The sequence below is a fragment of the Erinaceus europaeus genome, chromosome 7 (assembly GCF_950295315.1).
Source record: "Erinaceus europaeus chromosome 7, mEriEur2.1, whole genome shotgun sequence".
Lineage (NCBI taxonomy): Eukaryota > Metazoa > Chordata > Mammalia > Eulipotyphla > Erinaceidae > Erinaceus > Erinaceus europaeus.
In genome coordinates this window covers 101,576,660-101,596,013 of record NC_080168.1, presented here as the reverse complement: position 1 = coordinate 101,596,013, position 19,354 = coordinate 101,576,660, and the positions used below count along the sequence as shown (strand labels likewise).

The 19,354-nt window shown below is 41.3% G+C and overlaps 1 protein-coding gene across 2 annotated transcripts in view; it reads right to left on the bottom strand.

Moving 5' to 3' along the window:
• Positions 1 to 19,354, bottom strand: part of PPM1H (protein phosphatase, Mg2+/Mn2+ dependent 1H) — a 320,464-nt gene that overhangs the window by 201,996 nt on the left and 99,114 nt on the right. For both annotated transcript variants that reach the window (XM_007516868.3, XM_060195008.1), the window contains exon 2: positions 6,165 to 6,330. In XM_007516868.3, the coding sequence (XP_007516930.1) occupies positions 6,165 to 6,330 (166 nt within the window). The remainder of the gene's footprint in view (positions 1 to 6,164; positions 6,331 to 19,354) is intronic.

The following is a 19,354-nucleotide window of genomic DNA, read 5'->3' as shown; positions in this document are numbered from 1 at the left end:
AACTCTTCCTCTCTCCACAGAAAAGACAGCTGGTACCCAGTTCTTTTTATTTCAACTGTAGAATAGCTAGGGATTTGAGGGAAAAAAAGCTTTTGGAAAATCTGTTTTCACCTGCACAGAGCAATTAATATGATTAAAAATATATTTAATATCTCTCAAGTTGGGGTGGAGTATAGCTCACCCAGTACAATGCACACTTTATACTGTGCAGGGACCTGGGAGCACCATACACAGTATCTTCATGAATAGTAGATCAGTGCTGTGTTGTTTCTTCTTTCTATCTCTAGCTGAAATTTTAAGGAGGGAGAGAGAGGGAGACAGAGAGAGTGTATCTGAGTAGGGGGCACTACCAGAGTGGTAGAATTGCATAGACATAAAGCCTTGACTAAAAGAAGAACAAAACAAAATAAAACAAAACAAAAATCTCTCAAAGCTAGAGACAAGTGTATGCCCTGCCATGAACTGGGCACTCAATAAGAGGTCCTAGGACACTGGAGGAAGCCCTGTCATTGTGGTATCTCCCTCTGGCTCCCTATTTGAAGGAAAGAAAGTCTAGAAACTGAGTGATCAAGTCCCATCAGTCTTGACCTAGTTAATTACAAAGCCTTCAGTGGGAGGCAAGCAGGTGGCTGTTGGGATAGCATGTTGTCCTCAATAAGCCTTTTTTCTTTTTTTTTGCTAAGGGATAATCTTATAAAGCTAGCACTTTAGATAACCCTCTGCCCTAATACAGGTCCTGATTAGATAATCAGAGGAGTGGGAATTATGAGAGGCTTGCACATAGCACAGAGTTTATTTCCCAGCTGCTTGGCATTAGGCTTCCAGCTCTTCGCACCTTGTGTGAGCCAGCGTGACCCAGACACCAGTGCAGAAAAAGTGTTGCCCTAGGGAGTCGGGCTGTAGCTCAGCGGGTTAAGCACAGGTGGCGCAAAGCACAAGGACCGGCATAAGGATCCCGGTTCGAACCCCGGCTCCCCACCTGCAGGGGAGTCGCTTCACAGGCGGTGAAGCAGATCTGCAGGTGTCTGTCTTTCTCTCCTCCTCTCTGTCTTCCCCTCCTCTCTCCATTTCTCTCTGTCCTATCCAACGACAACAACAATAATAACTACAACAATAAAACAACAAGGGCAACAAAAGGGAATAAATAAATAAAATAAATATTTAAAAAAAAGTGTTGCCCTAGCCTGACACAGGGAACATTCTTCTCTACTGAACTTCCACCCTGCCAGAGATCTAAATCCTAGCAGCTGAAATATCTCCTCAACAGTGTTTTCTTCCTTCCTTCCTCCCTTCTTTCCTTCCTTCCTATCTCCAGGGTTATTGCTGGGGCTCAATGCCTGCACCATAAATCTACTGCTCCTGGAGGTTATTCCCCCCTTTTGTTGCCCTAGTGTTTTCTTTCTTATTTTTAATTTTTTTTAAATTTTTAAAAAAATATTTATTTTATTTATTTATTCCCTTTTGTTGCCCTTGTTGTTTTATTGTTGTAGTTATTATTGTTGTTGTCGTTGTTGGATAAGACAGAGAGAAATGGAGAGAGGAGGGGAAGACAGAGAGGAGGAGAGAAAGATAGACACCTGCAGATCTGCTTCACCACCTGTGAAGCGACTCCCCTGCAGGTGGGGAGCCGGGGTTCGAACCGGGATCCTTATGCCGGTCCTTGTGCTTTGTGCCACCTGTGCTTAACCCGCTGCGCTACAGCCCAACTCCCCTAGTGTTTTCTTTCTTATAAGTAACACACACACACACACACACACACACACACACACACACACACAAAATGATATTTTTTCAGCAAATACCTCATGGAAATCAGGTCATCCACCAAAATTACTTTTATTAAAATTGTTTTAAACAGGAAGCTTAAGTTGAAGTTGATTTCTTGGCTAAAAGACTACTTGTATCAGTAGATAAGATAGTTCTCTCAACTGGCATGAGAGGTGGTTTAAAGTTTGCCCAAAGTCATTACATTAACTAATTAGCTACAGGAAGAAAAAGTCAACATATTTCCACCTAGCTACCCTATAGCCATGAGATACAAGAAATATCATCAAGGTGTCAGAAGCTGGCTCACTAGCGACACAATGTGTACCTTACCAATCACAAAGCCCTGGGCTTGAGCCCTGACACCATATCGGAGCACAGTGGCACTCGAGGAAGCCCTGAGGATGGTGGAGCAGTACTATGAGATGGTTCTAGTACTTTCTCCCTCTACTTGAAATTAAAAGAATGAAAAAATAATTAACTCAGGCATGTTCAAGACCTGGGTGCTACAAAACAAAAAACAAAGAAACAGAATCATTATCAACTTAGGAATTCCTTCATCATCACGCCTTATAAATTCCTCTGCAGACCCCTGGTGTCCCTAACACAGAAGCAACTCCTACACTGTCTCTCCATTTTGAATTTAATATATATATTTTCCTCCAGGGTTACTGCTGGGGCTTGGTGCCTGCACTACAAACCCACTACTCCTGGAGGCCATTTTCCCCCCATTTTTGTTGTCTTTGTTGTTGTTATTATTGCTGCTATTGTTGGATAGGACAGAGAGCACTCTAGAGAGGAAGGGAAGATAGGGGGAGAGAAAGATAAGACACCTGCAGACCTGCTTCACTGCTTGTGAAGGAACCCCTCGGCAGGTGGGGAACCAGGGGCTTGAACTGGGATCCTTATGCTGGTCCTTGTGCTTCGCGCCATGTGCGCTTAACCTGCTGTGCTACCACCCAGCCCCCTGAATATAATATTTTAAGGAACCTCAGATTTTCTTCAACATTTTTTTTGACTACTCAGCCTATGGTTTGTGCATTAAAAAGTGTGAGACATTCAATCAATTTTTCCCCTTTCATGTTAATTAAGTAATGATTTATATGACTACAAGTTAATAGGAGTGTACATAAACACCACCAAAAGACTGTGTCCTATCCCATCCCCCCCCCATGAAGCCAGACATTTTCTTCAATATTTAACTGAGATGAAGGTGCTCTACATAAACAAATACTTGCAGAAACATACTTTTTATTTTACTCTTTACTGGGGACAAAGAGGTCAAGAATGGATGGGCAACTTAATCACATATATTTTGGAAGGAGTCAGTATATCTTCATGTTGCCATTCTTCATGCCTGTCAACTTTCTGTTTGCAAATAAAACTGATGTCTTGAATTATCCTACTAACCCATTTCTTGCTTATAATGGTACCATTTTTTTTTACTTTTTAAAAAATTTTATTTATTTTCCCTTTTGTTGCCCTTGTTGTTTTATTGTTATAGTTATTATTGTTGTTTTTATTGTTGTTGGATAGGACAGAGAGAAATGGAGAGAGGAGGGGAAGACAGAGAGGGGGAGAGAAAGACAGACACCTGCAGACCTGCTTCACTGCCTGTGAAGCGACTCCCCTGCAGATGGGGAGCCGGGGGCTCGAACGGGGATCCTTACTCCCATCCTTGCACTTTGCGCCACCTGCGCTTAACCCAATGCGCTACCTCCGGACTCCCACCAAGTTCATTTTCTTCATCCTCATCTTTTTCGAACTCTCTCTATGACCCATTGCAGCTCTCTTGTCTTCTTGGAGCTTCTGAAACCCCCGCTGGCACCAGTGCCCTACATTTTCATCTTCCCATTTTCATCATCATGTGATAGAGTTACCTACATCAATCTATGGTTTCGACTGCAATCTTTGGGGGATGTGATTCTTGAAATCAAAATCTCCTTAGATTTGCTTCTGAGTATCAGACCACTCCTCAATCGCTATCGAACAGGCCGTGGCCGGTGCGCCGCTATGTTCCATCGCTGGGGAGCCAGAGACAACCCGAAATGCCCCTGCGGCTACAGACAGACTATGACCCACATAGTCAAAGACTGCCACCTCTCCAGATTCAAAGGAGGTCTCGAAACTTTACATCAGGCTCAACCTGACGCTGTTGACTGGCTACGGAAGAAGGGCAAACGCTAGAAGAAGAAGAATCAGACCACTGATGAAACACTTCTTCCTGAAAAGTTAGAAAACTCACAACTCAAGTAACCATCTCTGCCCATTCCCTGACTTTTATACTTGCACCTGCTTCAAGGACCAGCACCCAAGGCCAAAACCTCCTGTCAACTATTGCCTGCTCTAGACATTTGGTTATCTGGTCACCTCAATTGCATTTCCATATCATCTTTTCTGAGACTGTCCCTTGTTCTAATTACTGCCTTATTTCAGCAATCAGCTGCCGTGGTTACACAACAATATGGGCGGATGTCACTGAACTACACAGCTAAAATAGTTTAAATGGTCCATTGTGTTGTATTTTCATAGAGGCTTCTATAAAAGCAACATAGCTCTTGCCTTCAACCCTAGCAAAATAAACAGAAAAGAAGTGCCTCTGTCATGTAAGAATATAAAATCCATGCACAGACAAAACAAAATAAAAATAGAACAATGAATACTGAGGAGAGAACTCAGGTTGCCTGAGGCAGACTGGGTGGGGATGGGAGACAGGGTGAGGGTTCGCAGGGTATAGGAAAAGGCAATGGACTTTAAAGAAGCAGGACATGCATGGCTGAGGCATGTCCACTCTGAATGTTAAGGGGGCCTCCTGACCCAGCATCCTCACTGGGAGGTGGCAGCTCCCATGCTTAGTGCTTATGCTGGCTTTCACGGTCTTTATGAGAAGTTGGAAAGTTACTCTTGGCTCCATTTCCAGGAGGAACTTAGCAACAGGGAAAAATGCTATGACTCTTTGGTCCTGGGCCAAATGTCAACACTGACTTATTATTATTATTTTTTATTTTTACAGAAGTCACTTTGTGTCCCGCTGGTAGGGGAGAAATACTAGGAGAAAGAACAACATTAAATCAAGACAGCCAGACAGTAAATGACAGAAGAAGGACTGACTTTGGGATAATATTTGCTAACATTTATCAAAGACTTGGCAATTGTAGACACTGGTTCAGTGTAATCTCTCTCTCTTTTACACACACACACACACACACACACACACACACACACACACACATACTCTCTCTCTCTCTCTCACACACACACACACTTTATTAATAGGACTTAATTTCTCTGAATTTTATCAGTTAGAGAGACAGATGGAGAGAGGGAAAGACTATTTCCATGGACAGTTGTTAATATTATTCCTTTTTGTAAGAGAAAACCAAACTTCAAATGACATGAACTCACAAGTTAAGGTTTAATATACATAAATTAAATATAAATAGTTTAATACCACAAATTAAATAGTTTAATAAGTGATGAGTTACACCAAAATATGTTATTTTAAAGTCTGTACACTTACCTGACTGTTATTTTCCCTCTGGCTCTTTGGGAGAAACCAATTCAGTGCTATTTTTCAGCCTTGAAACAAGTATGACTTATCAATAAGTTCATGCTATCTAACTCTAAATTGAATGAGTACTAACAAAGTTAATCAATACTCTTAATCCTTGCACATAAGTCAGAAACTAATGAGATCCTTAGATCCTTTATGATTCTATAAAAGTTTCCATATAAAAATGTTTTAAAAATTAGCAGAACAGTCACATTAAAGCCATCCTAGTCAATGTCTCTTTTCTGTGAAACTAAATTATCAGCTAATGATTCCTTGTTCTTTTCTGGGTGTTTCTTTAGAATTTTTCTGAAGTTGTCAGCTTTATTCTTCAGAAACTGGAATGAGGAGAAAGGTTTTATGGTTTGTCAACAAGGCATTCGGTCTTTAGACCTGCCCTATGAGATGTAAGGGCTTTGGGCCAATTGAAGCTACCATTCATTTGGAAGAGTGCCAGACAGCGTTCTAACTGGATAAATATAATCGATGGGTAAGGGAAGAAAGGGGCAGAGTCAACTGGACTGTGAGCCAAAGGCTGTATTTATCTTTACCCTTCACAAGAAGCTTCCAGAGACTTCTCCTTCTTAAAAAATTTTGGGGTGGTTTTTTTAAAACCACCAAACATATATGCTAATTCTTGCTACAACATCTATACACGATGTGGGTGTTTAAGTGTTAAGATCTAAACACCTGCTCTCCAGACATGTGTCACTTTGAGTTACAACAGCCATGTCACCCCCCCCCCCCACACACACACACCCCACACTGTGTTTGTCTCCCATCACAGACCTGATCCAAATACATCACCTCATGGTCCCTCATCACAGAACAAGGAGGGGGAGAAGCTTACCGAGTTTTCCTTCAGCTGCAGCCCTTCCCCATTGGGCAGAGAGGATCGTCTTTTAGATGAGTTTCTGTTTGGGGTTGAGGTAACAGCCCCTGCCTTCTTCTTCACGGTGAGCACCTCACAGCTGGCTTGGTCTTCATTGTGTGTGCTCTTCCCAGCATTGATCACCCTGGGGAAGAAGGCAGAAAGCCCATCAGACAGTGAGCACCAGAAAGCCAGGAGCTTAGTCTCAGGTCAGCCAAGGCAGTCACTTAGGCTGGCTGGCACTAAACTGGAGCCCTTCCAAATGCAAAGCACCTCTAGGCCTCAGTATTTTATGTCCCTGAGTAAATTGAGTTTTGAAAAATGGAACTGTGTGAGCACATAGGAAAACATTTACTAAAGTACTGTTCGAACTCGGTTCACTTTTGCAGGTTTCTGGTACATGTGACCCATTTTGTCAAACCATTCTAGTCAAAACACAGGAACCAACCACTCTTTAGGGGCAGATCGGCTGGCTGGGGTGATACAGTTGCATTTCTCTAAGTGATTAAGAGCAAAACTACCTTAAATTTTTATCAACGAACAAGGCAGTAGTTTATAGCACATGGCAAAATCCAAGAAAACAAGCAACCACAGTTAACTTCTGCCAAGCCTACTTTTAATTGACACATAGTGAATGGATCAAAGGTATGCTCTTTGCTCAAGATCATCTTTAACCCTTTATCATTTCTCCTGTATAATAATACTCATCACAATCATGATCACACTGGGTGACAGGGCACTCTGATCTAGATACATAACCACAAAATATTAGCACAGCACGAGGGCACTACTTTGGCCTTAAACCTATATTTGAAATATGTAAGTATAGGAATGCTCTTAAAAAGCATGCTGCATCTAAGATGAAAAAGAAGATCAGAAGAGAAAACACAAGTAGAACCTGAACTGGAATTGGCGTATTGCACCAAAGTAAAAGACTCTGGGGTGAGTGTGTGTGTGGGGGAGAGTACAGGTCCAAAAAGGATGATAAAGGACCCAGTGGGGGTTGTATTGTTATATGGAAAACTGGCAAATGTTATGCATGTAGAAACTATTGTTTTTACTGTCGAATGTAAAACAATAATTCCCCAATAAAGAAATTTTTTAAAAAAAGCATGCTGCATCATTCTTATTCCTTTTCTCTATTAGGTGACTACAGAATAGGTTTCAGCTCCATTTTCTTATTAAGCAATTAAATAGCATCTAAAATAGATTTCCCGAAAGAGAGCTCTCCTTGATTTGCCTTTGGTTCTGCTTTCTTTCCAAGCTTAAATGGTGTCACAGTAGGTGATAAAGTATGGAGAATGTAGTACTTCGTGGAAAGGGGGAAAAAAAAAAGGTGCCCTTTGTAAAGTAAGATCAATGGAAATCCACTCCATTACTACAGTACAGACCACTCGGCTAATCTCATTGTACACCTTGATACCATTTAAGTAAAACATAGTTTTCAAACTCTTAAACTTCTAAATTCTAAAATACCAACAGGTGAGGTGAACCTTGTTCGTTTAATCACTTCCAGTACATATGTCAGCTTCATGCTGATTTTCTTCCCTCTTCATTCTTTTATTAAGTAAACGAATTGTGAGGGTTGGGTGGTGGCGCACCTGGTTAAGAGTTTGTATTACCATCCACAAAGACCTGATTCGGGCCAGGTGGTAGTGCAGCAGGTTAAGTGCACATGGCTCAAAGGGTAAGGACTGGCACAAGGATCCTGGTTCACCACCCCCCTCCCCCCCCCCCCCCCGGTTCCCACCTGCAGGGGGGTTGCTTCATAGGCGGTGAAGTAGGTCTGCAGGTGTCTTATCTTTCTCTCCCCGACTTCCCCTCCTCTCTTGATTTCTCTATGTCCTATCCAACAACGACAATAATAAGAGCAACAAAAAATGGCCTCCAGGAGCAGTGGATTTGTAGTGCAAGCAAGGAGCCCCAGTGATAACCCTGGAGGCAAAACAAACAAACAAAAACAAAAACAAAAAACCCTGGTTCAAGCCTCCAGCCTTCCCACCTGCAGGGGGAAAGCTTCATGAGTGTTGAAGCAGGTCTGCAGGTGCCTCCCCCCCTCTCAATTTTTCTATTCTATCAAAAAAAAATTAAGTTTTAAAGAGTTTAATTTCTAGAAAAAATTCTTAAACATTTTCTGAGATAACTATAAATTCAGAGTCAATCACAAAAGTAGCTGAGTGTCATATGCTCCTCATCTGGTTTCTTCAGCTGTAACTGAAGCGGAAGCATCTTACTGAACTATGATGCTGTATCAGAACAACCAGCTGACAGAACAGCGCTGTCAACCAGACTACAGAATTTACTCAGACTTCACCATTTTTATGCAAAATAGATGGTTCTATGTTATACTTGACAAAAACTCATCGACACTTGAAATCTTACTTTGGAAAGCGAGATAGAAATGGTCCGTGTTGATGGAGTTGGATGGTTAAGCACACGTGGCGCAAAGTTCAAGGGCAGGCGGAAGGATCCTGGTTCAAGCCCCCAGCTCCCCACCTGCAGGGGAGTCGCTTCACAATCGGTGAAACAGGTCTGCAGGTGTCTATCTTTCTCTCCCCGTCTCTGTCTTCCCCTCCTCTTTCCATTTCTCTGTCCTATCCAACAATGATGACATCAAATAACAACAACAATAACTAAAACAATAAAAAACGAGGGCAACAAAAAGGAAATAAGTAAATAAATAAAATAATAAAAAAAGAAATGGTCAGTGTTGGCAAAGATATGGAGGGGGGGAGAGGAATACTTCTACATCACTGGTGGGACTGTAAGTTGACCTACTTGCTATGAAAAACAGTTTGGAGATTTCTCAGGACACTAGAAATGCACCGAAATTTTGAGAGGATTAATCCAAAGGAAGTAAAAACAACTATCCAAAGATATCTCTGGTCATGGCAGCACAATTTGTAGTAGCCCCAAATCGAAAGGAATCCAGATGCCCTGCAACAGATCCTCTAATTCCTCAGCCTTCATTCTGTAACACCAGCATCTAACTCAGATTGATCAAACGGTATTTCCAAATTCCAAGGCCACCTGCTTAGTGGTAGAAAGTCACTGGAAACAGTTATCCTAACAGTCACAGCCTTTTCCTCTATATGTCTTTACAGTCATTACTGTCAAATGTCTAGAAGGACACGAAAGCCACAATTTGCCTTGTGCATTTCTTTTTATTTTTTTCCAGAATAAATATGCAAGAAAATAATAATGGAGGGCAAATGGTGGTGCACTTGGTTGAACACACATGTTATAGTGCGCAAGGACCCCGGTTTGAGCCTCTGGTCCCCACCTACAGCTTTGCAAGTGGTGAGTTAAATGTTACATGCTACTAAATGAAGGCTGAGGAATTAGCGGATCTGATCAGGGCACCTGGACTGCTTTCAATTTTGAGCTATTATAAATTGTGCTGCAGGTGTCTGTCTCTCTCCCTCTCTATCACCTCCTTCCCTCCCTCTTGATTTCTGGCTCTCTCTACCCAATAAATACTAAAAAAAGATAATTAAAAAAAGGAAAATAATATTGCATAGTCTCTAAAATCTAGCACATACACACCACAACCTAATAGGTAATAAAGAACAAACTGAGATTTACGTTCTGTAAGACCCAATAGACTGTATTTCAAAGACTCTTTGCCAAAACTTGGGATTCTATGGAGTAGTTTCAGCTGTGTTAACATTTACTTTAAAGTCATTTTTAAAATATGTAAACATCTTGAAATATTTGTAATTATTAAAAAGTTGATTCCCATCTGCTACATGTGAACAGTACTTGCTAGTTTATACATTTGTGGTAGATTTGATCACTTAACAATTTGTGGTAGATTTGATCACTTAACTTGATCACTTAACAATTTCAATTATAAGGAGGACTTTTTAATGGGGCCCAGATACTGATATATATGTATATATATATTTATATTACTGTGACTAGAGTACTTCAACAGCAGAAAGATAAAAACAAGCTTTCCAAATTCATGACAGTTGCACAAACAAGCTGCTTGCTCTTTTTAAATAGTCCTACAGCCGCTGTAGGCTGCCAGTTCATACCTGGTATTCAGGTCAGAGCTACAGAATGTTTCTGATACACACATTTTTTTTTCTGCTAAGTCCTTAAAATTTTGTCTTCTAATTTTCACAAGGGGAAAAAAAAGTATAGGTATGTTGATTCAGTTTAAGGTGGGCTAGTAGAGAATACAAGTGCCGGTGGTCAGGGGGTGCCAAACTCCAGGAATAGCAGCAATGTTCTTGTGCAGAGGACAGGATGGAGGGAATGGTTGTCACGAACTGGCTTCCCAGCCAAACCACCTCTTCAGTTTTCCCTAGGAGACAAACTTATGTGGGAGACCAGGGGGGTGTAACAGCACCATCCAGTAAACAGTCCACCCCAGACATGTTGCTAGAGAAATCACGACACAGTAGCTGATAAGAAGAGGCAGCATTTGAAATCTCCTTCCTCTGCCTAGTTTGGTTCTTCAAGGATAGACATAGAAAGGGAAACTTTATGGGGCCTGGTAGATAGCACATCTGATTGAGCACATGTTACCACGCACAAGGACCCAGGTCCAAGTCCCTGGCCCCAACCTGCTGGGGGTGGGAGAGGGGAAGCTTCATGAATGGTGAAACTGTGCTGTGCTGTAGGTTGTCTTTCTCTCTTATTTCTCCCTCCCTTCTCAATTTCTCCCTGTCTCTATACAATAAATAAGCAAAATAAAACATCTCTCTCTCTCTCTCTTTTAAAAGAGAGACTCCAGATAAATACCTGTTCTGTATTTCAGACCCAGCAGCCAGTCTCTGAATCAAGCACCAGCATTTCTAGAACCAAGAAGATCAACCATCCTTTCTTCCTTCCTGCTACAGGTCTTTTCTCAAACCACTCTCTAAGAGTCAAAGAGGTTGGGAGAAAATTTCCCTTTGTTGCATGCCTGACCTGCCTGTAACTTGCTTAATGCTACTCTGCCCTGCCCTGCACTCTCTAGTCCAACCTGCCACAGACATGAGGTGTGACAGGAGGAGGCAGGGTTGGAAGTCAAGGCAGGCTTCACTCTGGATTCTAGCTGTCCACTTCTTGGCTGTGGAACCTTTCTTTCTTTTAATTAAAAAAAAAATTTTATTGGGGAATTAATGTTGTACATTCAACAGTAAATACAATAGCTTGTACATGCATAACAACTCTCACTAGGTCTGCTGTCATCCTTTCTGGACCTGTATTCACCCCCGCCACCAACCACAGAGTCTTTTACTTTGGTGCAATACACCAATTCCAGTTTAGGTTCTACTCGTGTTTTCTCTTCTGATCTTGTTTTTCAACTTCTGCCTGAGAGTTAGAACATCCCATACTCATCCTTCTGTTTCCGATTTATTTCACTTAACATGATTTTTGCAAGCTTCATCCAAGATCGGCTGAAAATGGTGGTCACCATTTTGTATAGCTGAGTAGTATTCCATTGTGTATATACACCACAACTTGCTCAGCCACTCATCTGTTGTTGGACACCTGGGTTGCTTCCAGATTTTGGCTATTACAAATTGTGCTGCTAAGAACATATGTATACACAGATCTTTTTGGATGGATGTGTTGGTTTCCTTAGGATATATTCTCAGGAGAGCAATTGCAGGGTTGTAGGGTAGGTCCATTTCTAGTCTTCTGAGAGTTCTCCATACTGTTCTCCACAGAGGCTGAACCAATTGACATTCCCACCAGCAGTGCAGGAGGGTTCCTTTGACCCCACAACCTCTCCAGCATTTGTTGCTGCTACCTTTTCTGATGTATGACATTCTCACATTGTTGTCTTTATTTGCATTTCTCTGACAATCAGAGACTTGGAGCATTTTTTCATGTGTTTCTCGGCATTTTGGATCTCTTCTGTGGTGAATAGTCTGTCCATATTCTCTCCCTATTTTTGGATGGGGCTATTTGTTTTCTTGTGGTTGAGTTTGGCAAGCTCTTTATATATTTTGCTTACTAGCCTCTTGTCTGATGCATGGCATGTAAAGATCTCCCATTCTGTGAGGGGGTCTCTTGGTTTGGGTAGTGGTTTCTTTTGCTATGCAGAAGCTTTTTAATTTGATGTAGTCCCATAGGTTTATGCTTGCCTTAGTCTTCTTGGATTTGTTTCATTGAAGATGTCTTTAAAATTTATGAGGAAAAGAGTTCGGCCAATATTTTCCTCTAGGTATCTGATAGTTTCTGGACTAACATTCAAGTCCTTGATCCACTTGGAATTTACTTTTGTATTTGGTGAAGTATAGTGGTTCAGTTTCATTCTTCTGCATGTTTCAACCTATTTTTTTCTAACACCATTTGTTGAAGAGACACTCCATTCCCCATTTCATAGTCTGGGCACCTTTGTCAAAGATTAGATGTCCATAGGTGTGGGGCCTCATTTCTGGGCTCTCAATTCTATTCCACTGGTCAGTGTGTCTATTCACGTTCTAGTACCAAGCAGTTTTGATGACAATGGCCCTATAATACAATTTGAGAACTGGGAGTATGATGCCTCCAGTTCTGTTCTTTCTTCTCAAGATTGTTTTGGCAATTTTAGGTCTTTTCTGGTTCTAGATAAACATTTGCAGCATTTTTTCTATTCTCCTAAAAAATGTGCTTGGGATCTTGATGGGGATTGCATTAAATTTGTATGTGGCTCTGGGTAGTATATTCATTTTGATGATGTTAATTCTACCAACCCATGAACATAGAATATCTTTCCACTTCTTTGTGTCTTTTCAATTTCCTTGAGTAGTGATTCATAATTTTCAGTATATAAGTCTTTCATTTCTTTGGTTAGGTTTATTTCTAGATATTTATTGTGTTTGTTGCTATAGGAAAAGGAATTGATTTCTGGATTTCAACTTCTTCTAACTTAGTGTTTGCATAGAGGAATGTTAATTTTGAATGTTAATTTTGTAGCCTGACACCTTATTGTATTGCCTGATGATTTCCAAAGGCTTCTTGCTGGATTCCTTTGGTTTTTCTATGTATACTATCATGTCATCTGCAAATAGGGAGAGTTTGACTTCTTCTCTTCCAATCTGTATCCCTTTAATTCCTTGCTCCTGCCTGATTGCTATGGCAAAAATTTCCAACACTATGTTGAATAGTAATGGTGATATTGGGCAGCCCTGTCTAGTATCTGATCTGAGGGGAAATGCGGATCCTTAAGGATCCTACAACTGGGATCCTTAAGCCGGTCCTTGTGCTTTGTGCCATGTACACTTAACCCACTGTGCTTACTGCCTGACCCCCTGAACAATCTTTTTAATATACTGATGTATCCAGTTGGCTAGAATTTTGTTCAATATTTTAGCATCTATGTTCATCAGAGATATTGGTCTGTAGTTTTCTTATTTGGTTGTGTCCCTGTCTGATTTTGGTATGAGTGATGTTGGCTTCATAGAAGCTAGAAGGGAGTATTTCAGTGTCTTCAATCTCCTGGAAGACTTTTTAAAAAATTTTTTTTAATTAATTTTATTTTTGAGAGAGATGCAGAAACACACACACACACACACACACACACACACACACACACACAGAAACACCAGAACACTGCTCAGCTCTGGTGGGGGACTGAACCTGGGACTTAGGAGCCTCAGGCATGAGAGTCTGTTTGCATAACCATTATGCTGTCTCCCCTGCCCTCCTGGAAGACTTTTAAAAGTAGAGGTATTAGTTCTTCCTTAAAGGTTTTGTAGAATTCATTTGTAAAAGCATCTGGTCCAGGACTTTTATTCTTGGGAAGGTTTTTGATAACTGTTTCAATTTCATTAGCTGTGATGGGCCTGTTCATATTATCTAGTTCCTCTTTATTTATTTAATTTTGGAAGTTCATAGGTATCTAGGAAATCGTCCATTTCTTCCAGGTTCTCTAGCTTGATGGCATATAGTTGTTCATGGAACCTTTCTTTCTCTGTGGACATTAAACTCCAAAATAAACTTAACTCCAGCAAGAGCAGCAAGAAGAGATTAGGAAATTTTATGCATGAGAAGCCTGGAGCCTTAGAAGATTGACTTGCACAAGGTCACACAGCTAAATCCGACAGAGCTGTGAATGAACGTCTGGGTTCCCAGCTTTCTGCTTCAGCTCTCGGGTTCTTTTATTTTCCTATTGTATGTCTATTCTTATCAGCACTTAGTTCAGAAGGCTGGACTGCAATGCCTCATCAAGGACAGAGAGCTGTGAAAGAACAATACCAGTGGCCTGACTCTTTAATTTGCCATTTCATGTTGAAAGCAGCTTCCTGAGAGATGCTACTGAAATATCAAGAAAAGTAAATGTCACACTCATGGGGAGATGGCAGAGCCAGTCTTGTAAATCAGTCTGGTTAGTAATCTGCATATTATGCAGAAAATAATGTCATCTTCATCTAAAACCACTGCCTTAAACAGCACAGCTCTTACCTTTCTTTAAATTATTTCAAACTCCTTACTCCATATAGATTGAGTAGCATGATAAGAATCTTCCCTATTTATACTTTGACTTTATAACTTTTTTGACCTCTACTGATAAAAATATTCTATTTTCTTTTCCAAGTGAACATACATGAAATTAAATCTTTAATTTCTCGAAGGAAAAACTGAGAAAAACTTTGTTTCCCAAATTGTGGGAAAGATACATATATGTAGTTGTTATTGGGACTTCACCACTCCGTGGTGACTTTTTTTTCAGATAGAAAAAGGGAAAGATAGATACCATGACATCAAAGCTTCCCCCAGTGTAGCAGGAACTAGGTTTGAACATGGGTAACACACAAAGGAACTCAAGCACCTCCCCCACAGGTAGCTTCTCTTGCCCTTAGACTCAATATATTACAGAATATAAGCATATATCAGTAGCTATATTCCTTTCTTGTCTTATCCACACACCATGAGAACAGGAACAACTGTAACATGAATATTTTTTATCTAAACAATACCTAGCCATGCTACTTATTCTGAAAACTTAAAAAAAAGCTAATGGACCATTAATCATATTTTTTCTATTATTTCCCAATTTCCCATAAAGAAGGGAAGCATCTTCTCTGACATTAAAGTGACATTAAACGCATGCTGGTTAAGAATACAGGGTATCACCCTCCTCACCTACTTCCTATTTCACTTCCCTCAATCACTCCAAGGCCAATTTTGTCAGACAAAGTAAGGACTACAAAAGCTGGATAATTTCCAACTTTTTTAGAGAAATTAATGATGGCTCTCTTGATCCCTTCCAGGCCACCCCATCATCTGGGGCACTAGTCAAGGAATCCTGGGATTCCCACATAGATATGTGGGGTCTAAACGTTTAACAAATCCTTCTTTCTACTGTCACTGGTCAGCTCCATCAGGAACAATATAGTGGACCCTCTGTGGGCCTCTACAGGACTTTGTCCTCAGTGTGAGTCAACATTGGTTGGGACTGCCCCATCCTCCGAAGGGAGGTTGGGTCAACATACTCTGCCACTCTAGGAAGATGAGTCCTGCAAAGAGTGCAGCCTAGAATGTTCCTAGCTGTGACCACAGAATGCGAGCTCAGACCTACAGGGATGCAGAGGTTACACATGCTCCTGTGCTGAATGTGGGGCCCAGATCAAATGGATGGGGTATACAGTTAACAATATTTATGTACTTTTCCCATATTTGGGAGCTACTCTCTGCCTAGATCCAGCATTCTAGTCCTATTTCCAACTCTAATACCATCTCTCCAGGTAATACCTTTAGTCCACCTGCATGTTACCTGTCAGGCTCAGGCAAAAACTAGTAGGGTCATGGGCCCTATGGAATATACCTAAAATAGTCCTACTAGCCTTTTCCAAAATGGAGACCCTGAATCTCATCTGCTATAGTCTTACCTTTAGATTATTTAACAATTTGTTCTGCTTTATATCTTAATGCTTTTCAGTCACCAAGTTGCAGATGCTACCATGACACCAACCTGACTTCCCTGGACAGATGACCTCACCAATATGTGCAGAAGCTCCGCCTCCCCAGAACCATGCCCCATTAGGGAAAGATAGAAAGAAACAGGCTGGGAGTATGGATCTACCTGCCAACACTCATGTCTGGCAGAGAAGCAATTACAGAAGCCAGACCTTCCACCTTCTGCACCTTATAATGATCCTGGATCCATGCTCCCCGAGGGATAAAGAATAGGAAAGCTTCCAATGGAGGGGATGAGATACAGAACTCTGGTGGTGGGAATTATACCCCTCTTATCCTACAGTCTTGTCAATTATTATTAAATCAACAAAAAAATCAAACACACACACACACACAAGAATATAGGGTAACAAACCATAAGACTTTGGGAAGGGAGTGGGGATTGGAAGGGAGTAAAAGGGTCATGGGGTATTGATGTCCCCATTTATCAACAATCATATTGTAAAGCACTACCCTCCTCCCCCCAATACACTGTAGCACACAGTAGGAACTTCTTGATTGAAGCAGACAGAAGTTTACCACTGATGCTTCCTAGATCTGGAACAATAATAATGTCTTACATTTATTAAGAACTAACTGTTTTTTTTTTCCAGGAAATTATTTAATCATATTGTTTTCTCTGATTTAGTCATTCTTATCCCTTCCCTTAATGGGAAGTCACAGTCTCTGTCTCTCTCTCGCTCGCTCGCTCGCTCTCTCTGTATGTGTGTGTTTTCAAATTACTCAACTTTTGCAAATTTAGAAGCATGCCACAGATTATTTTTGGGGATTACCAAAATATGTTTTTGTTGAAGAAGAGGAATTTTAGTTACTGTAAATTAAAGAGTTGGGCCATTCTGAGATTAGCATTAAAACTGAAGTGGGAGACGTGTTAGAGGATGAAGGAGAATGGCAGCTACTATCTCTAATGTGAAAAGCTAGAGGAGAATCTCCTCTTTCCCTGTGCCCACCTCCAGGACACACAGCCATGTTGCCACTTCCAAGCACTGGGATCCTTTCAGTGTTATAATATGGCATATGCCAGCACCAGAACAGAGACCTTGAGAATTCAATGCTATCCTTTCACTTCTCAGAAGACTATGGCATCTTTGTCCTGAGAATGAATCATGTGACAAAGTTAACTGTTATCTACTACTAGCCCATCTTAAACTGAACCAATATACTTAGGGATTTTTTTTTCTCCTTTGTGAAAATGAGAAGACAATGAATTTTAAGGACTTGGAAGAAAACAAACAAACAAAACCAAACAAACCTATGTCTATATCAAAGATAGCCTGCAGCTCTGACCTGAATACCAGGTGTGAACTGACTGAGCTCACAGTAACTGTGGGACTATTTAGAAAGAGCAAGCAACATGCTTTGTGCAACTATCATGAAATTGGAAAACTTTTTTCTTTATGCTGTTGAAGTACTCTAGTCACAATAATAATAACACACACACTCACACAGCACCTGGATTCCATTTAAAAGCCCTCTTTTTAAGTAAAATTGTTAAGTGATCAAGTTATCTGCTTCCTTATCTACCTTGACTACAAGGAAATATATGATAAACAGAACTGGTTCTCACCACAAAGTAGTGAGTCCTTGTCATAAAGGCCACTGGTCCACAGAACTTGCTTTAGAACACTTTCCAAAAGAATTTACAAAAGACAGTCAACAACCAGCAGTCAGAGTTGTCATTTTTGGAAGGATTCTCAACTGTCATGTATGGTGCTAAAAACTCAGCACATGGGGGTCGGGTAGTGGCGCACCTGGTTGAGTGCACGTTACAGTGTGCAAGGACCTGGGTTCATGCCCCCTGGTCCCCACCTGCAGAGGGAAAGCTTCAGGAGTGGTGAAGCAGGGCTGCAGGTGTTTCTCTGACTCGCTCCTTATTGCCTCATTCTTCTCAATTTCTGGCTGTCTCTACCCAATAAAAATAAAAAACTCCACACATGCAGCATACATGTAACAATGGGGGTCAAGTTATTCATTGCCAACACTCTCCCTCTCTCCTCCTCCTCCAGGGTGCTAAGTGGGGCACAGATGGCACAAACCAGAACAATGATCGGCTAAGGAGAAAAGTAGAAGTAGCTCATAGAGGTCACCAGGTGAAATGAGATACTGCTGATTATTGAGAGCCAGCACAAGGCTGGTGTGGGGGGCCAGCAGTAGATAATGAATCATTTATGGAAAACCAAATACAGCTAGCAACTATTTAGCATTTTCTTTTTTAAGTTGCTGCTTAGGTAATGTATGATTCTCTGAAATCACTATTAACAACCCAGATAGACTGGGACTGAAGGACAACTTAATTCCTAGCTCAAGTGAGTTAATAGGTTTTCATTCTTGGCTTACTGGAAAATCAGGACTCTAAGAAGCTAAGCCTTTGATAAAGCCATCAGCAAAAATAGCCAGAACTCCCATCAGGAATAATGGCATCTCCCAGATGGTTTTAGCCAACTCTGGATAGGAGGGGGAACAGAAGGTCATCCCAGCCCACTCCATTAACAGTTGGGTGCTACTAAGGAGGAGAAAGGATATACAGGAAATGGAATTTTCTGTGACGTTCCTGTTGTCAGAGCACCAGCACATGAGGAAGATGGCATGGTGGGAAAGACAGGATAAGTACAGGCTGAGAAAGAGCACCGCCCGCAGGGTTCTCCCACCATACAGCTCTGCACTGTCTGACTTCCAGTTCCCTCCATGGCTTAGGCAGGTTCTGACCCAGCAGGGTTTGCAAATTGGGGCCCTTGAGCGCACGATCAGTCAGAAAGATTGGCATTTTTATTTCTACTTACTTTTTTTTTAAACCTTTTTTTTCCTTTCCTCCTTCAGGGTTATTGCTGGAGCTTGGTGCCTGCAGTACGAATCCACTGCTCCTGGAGGCCACTTTTTCCATTTTTTAAAAAAATATTTATTCATTTATTCCCTTTTGTTGCCCTTATTTTTTACTGTAGTTATCATTGTTGTTGTTATTGATGTCGTCATTGTTGGATAGGACAGAGAGAATTGGAGAGAGGAGGGGAAGACAGAGAGGGCGAGAGAAAGACAGACACCTGGAGACCTGCTTCACAGCTTGTGAAGCGACTCCCCTGCAGGTGGAGAGCCGGAGACTTGAACTGAGGTCCTCATGCCGGTCCTTGTGCTTTACGTCTGTGCTTAACCTGCTGTGCTACCATCCGACTCCCCATTTTTTCTATTTTGCTGCCCTTTGTTGTTATTGGATAGGACAGACAGAAATCAAGAGAGGAGGAGAAGACAGAGGGGGAGAGAAAGACAGAAAC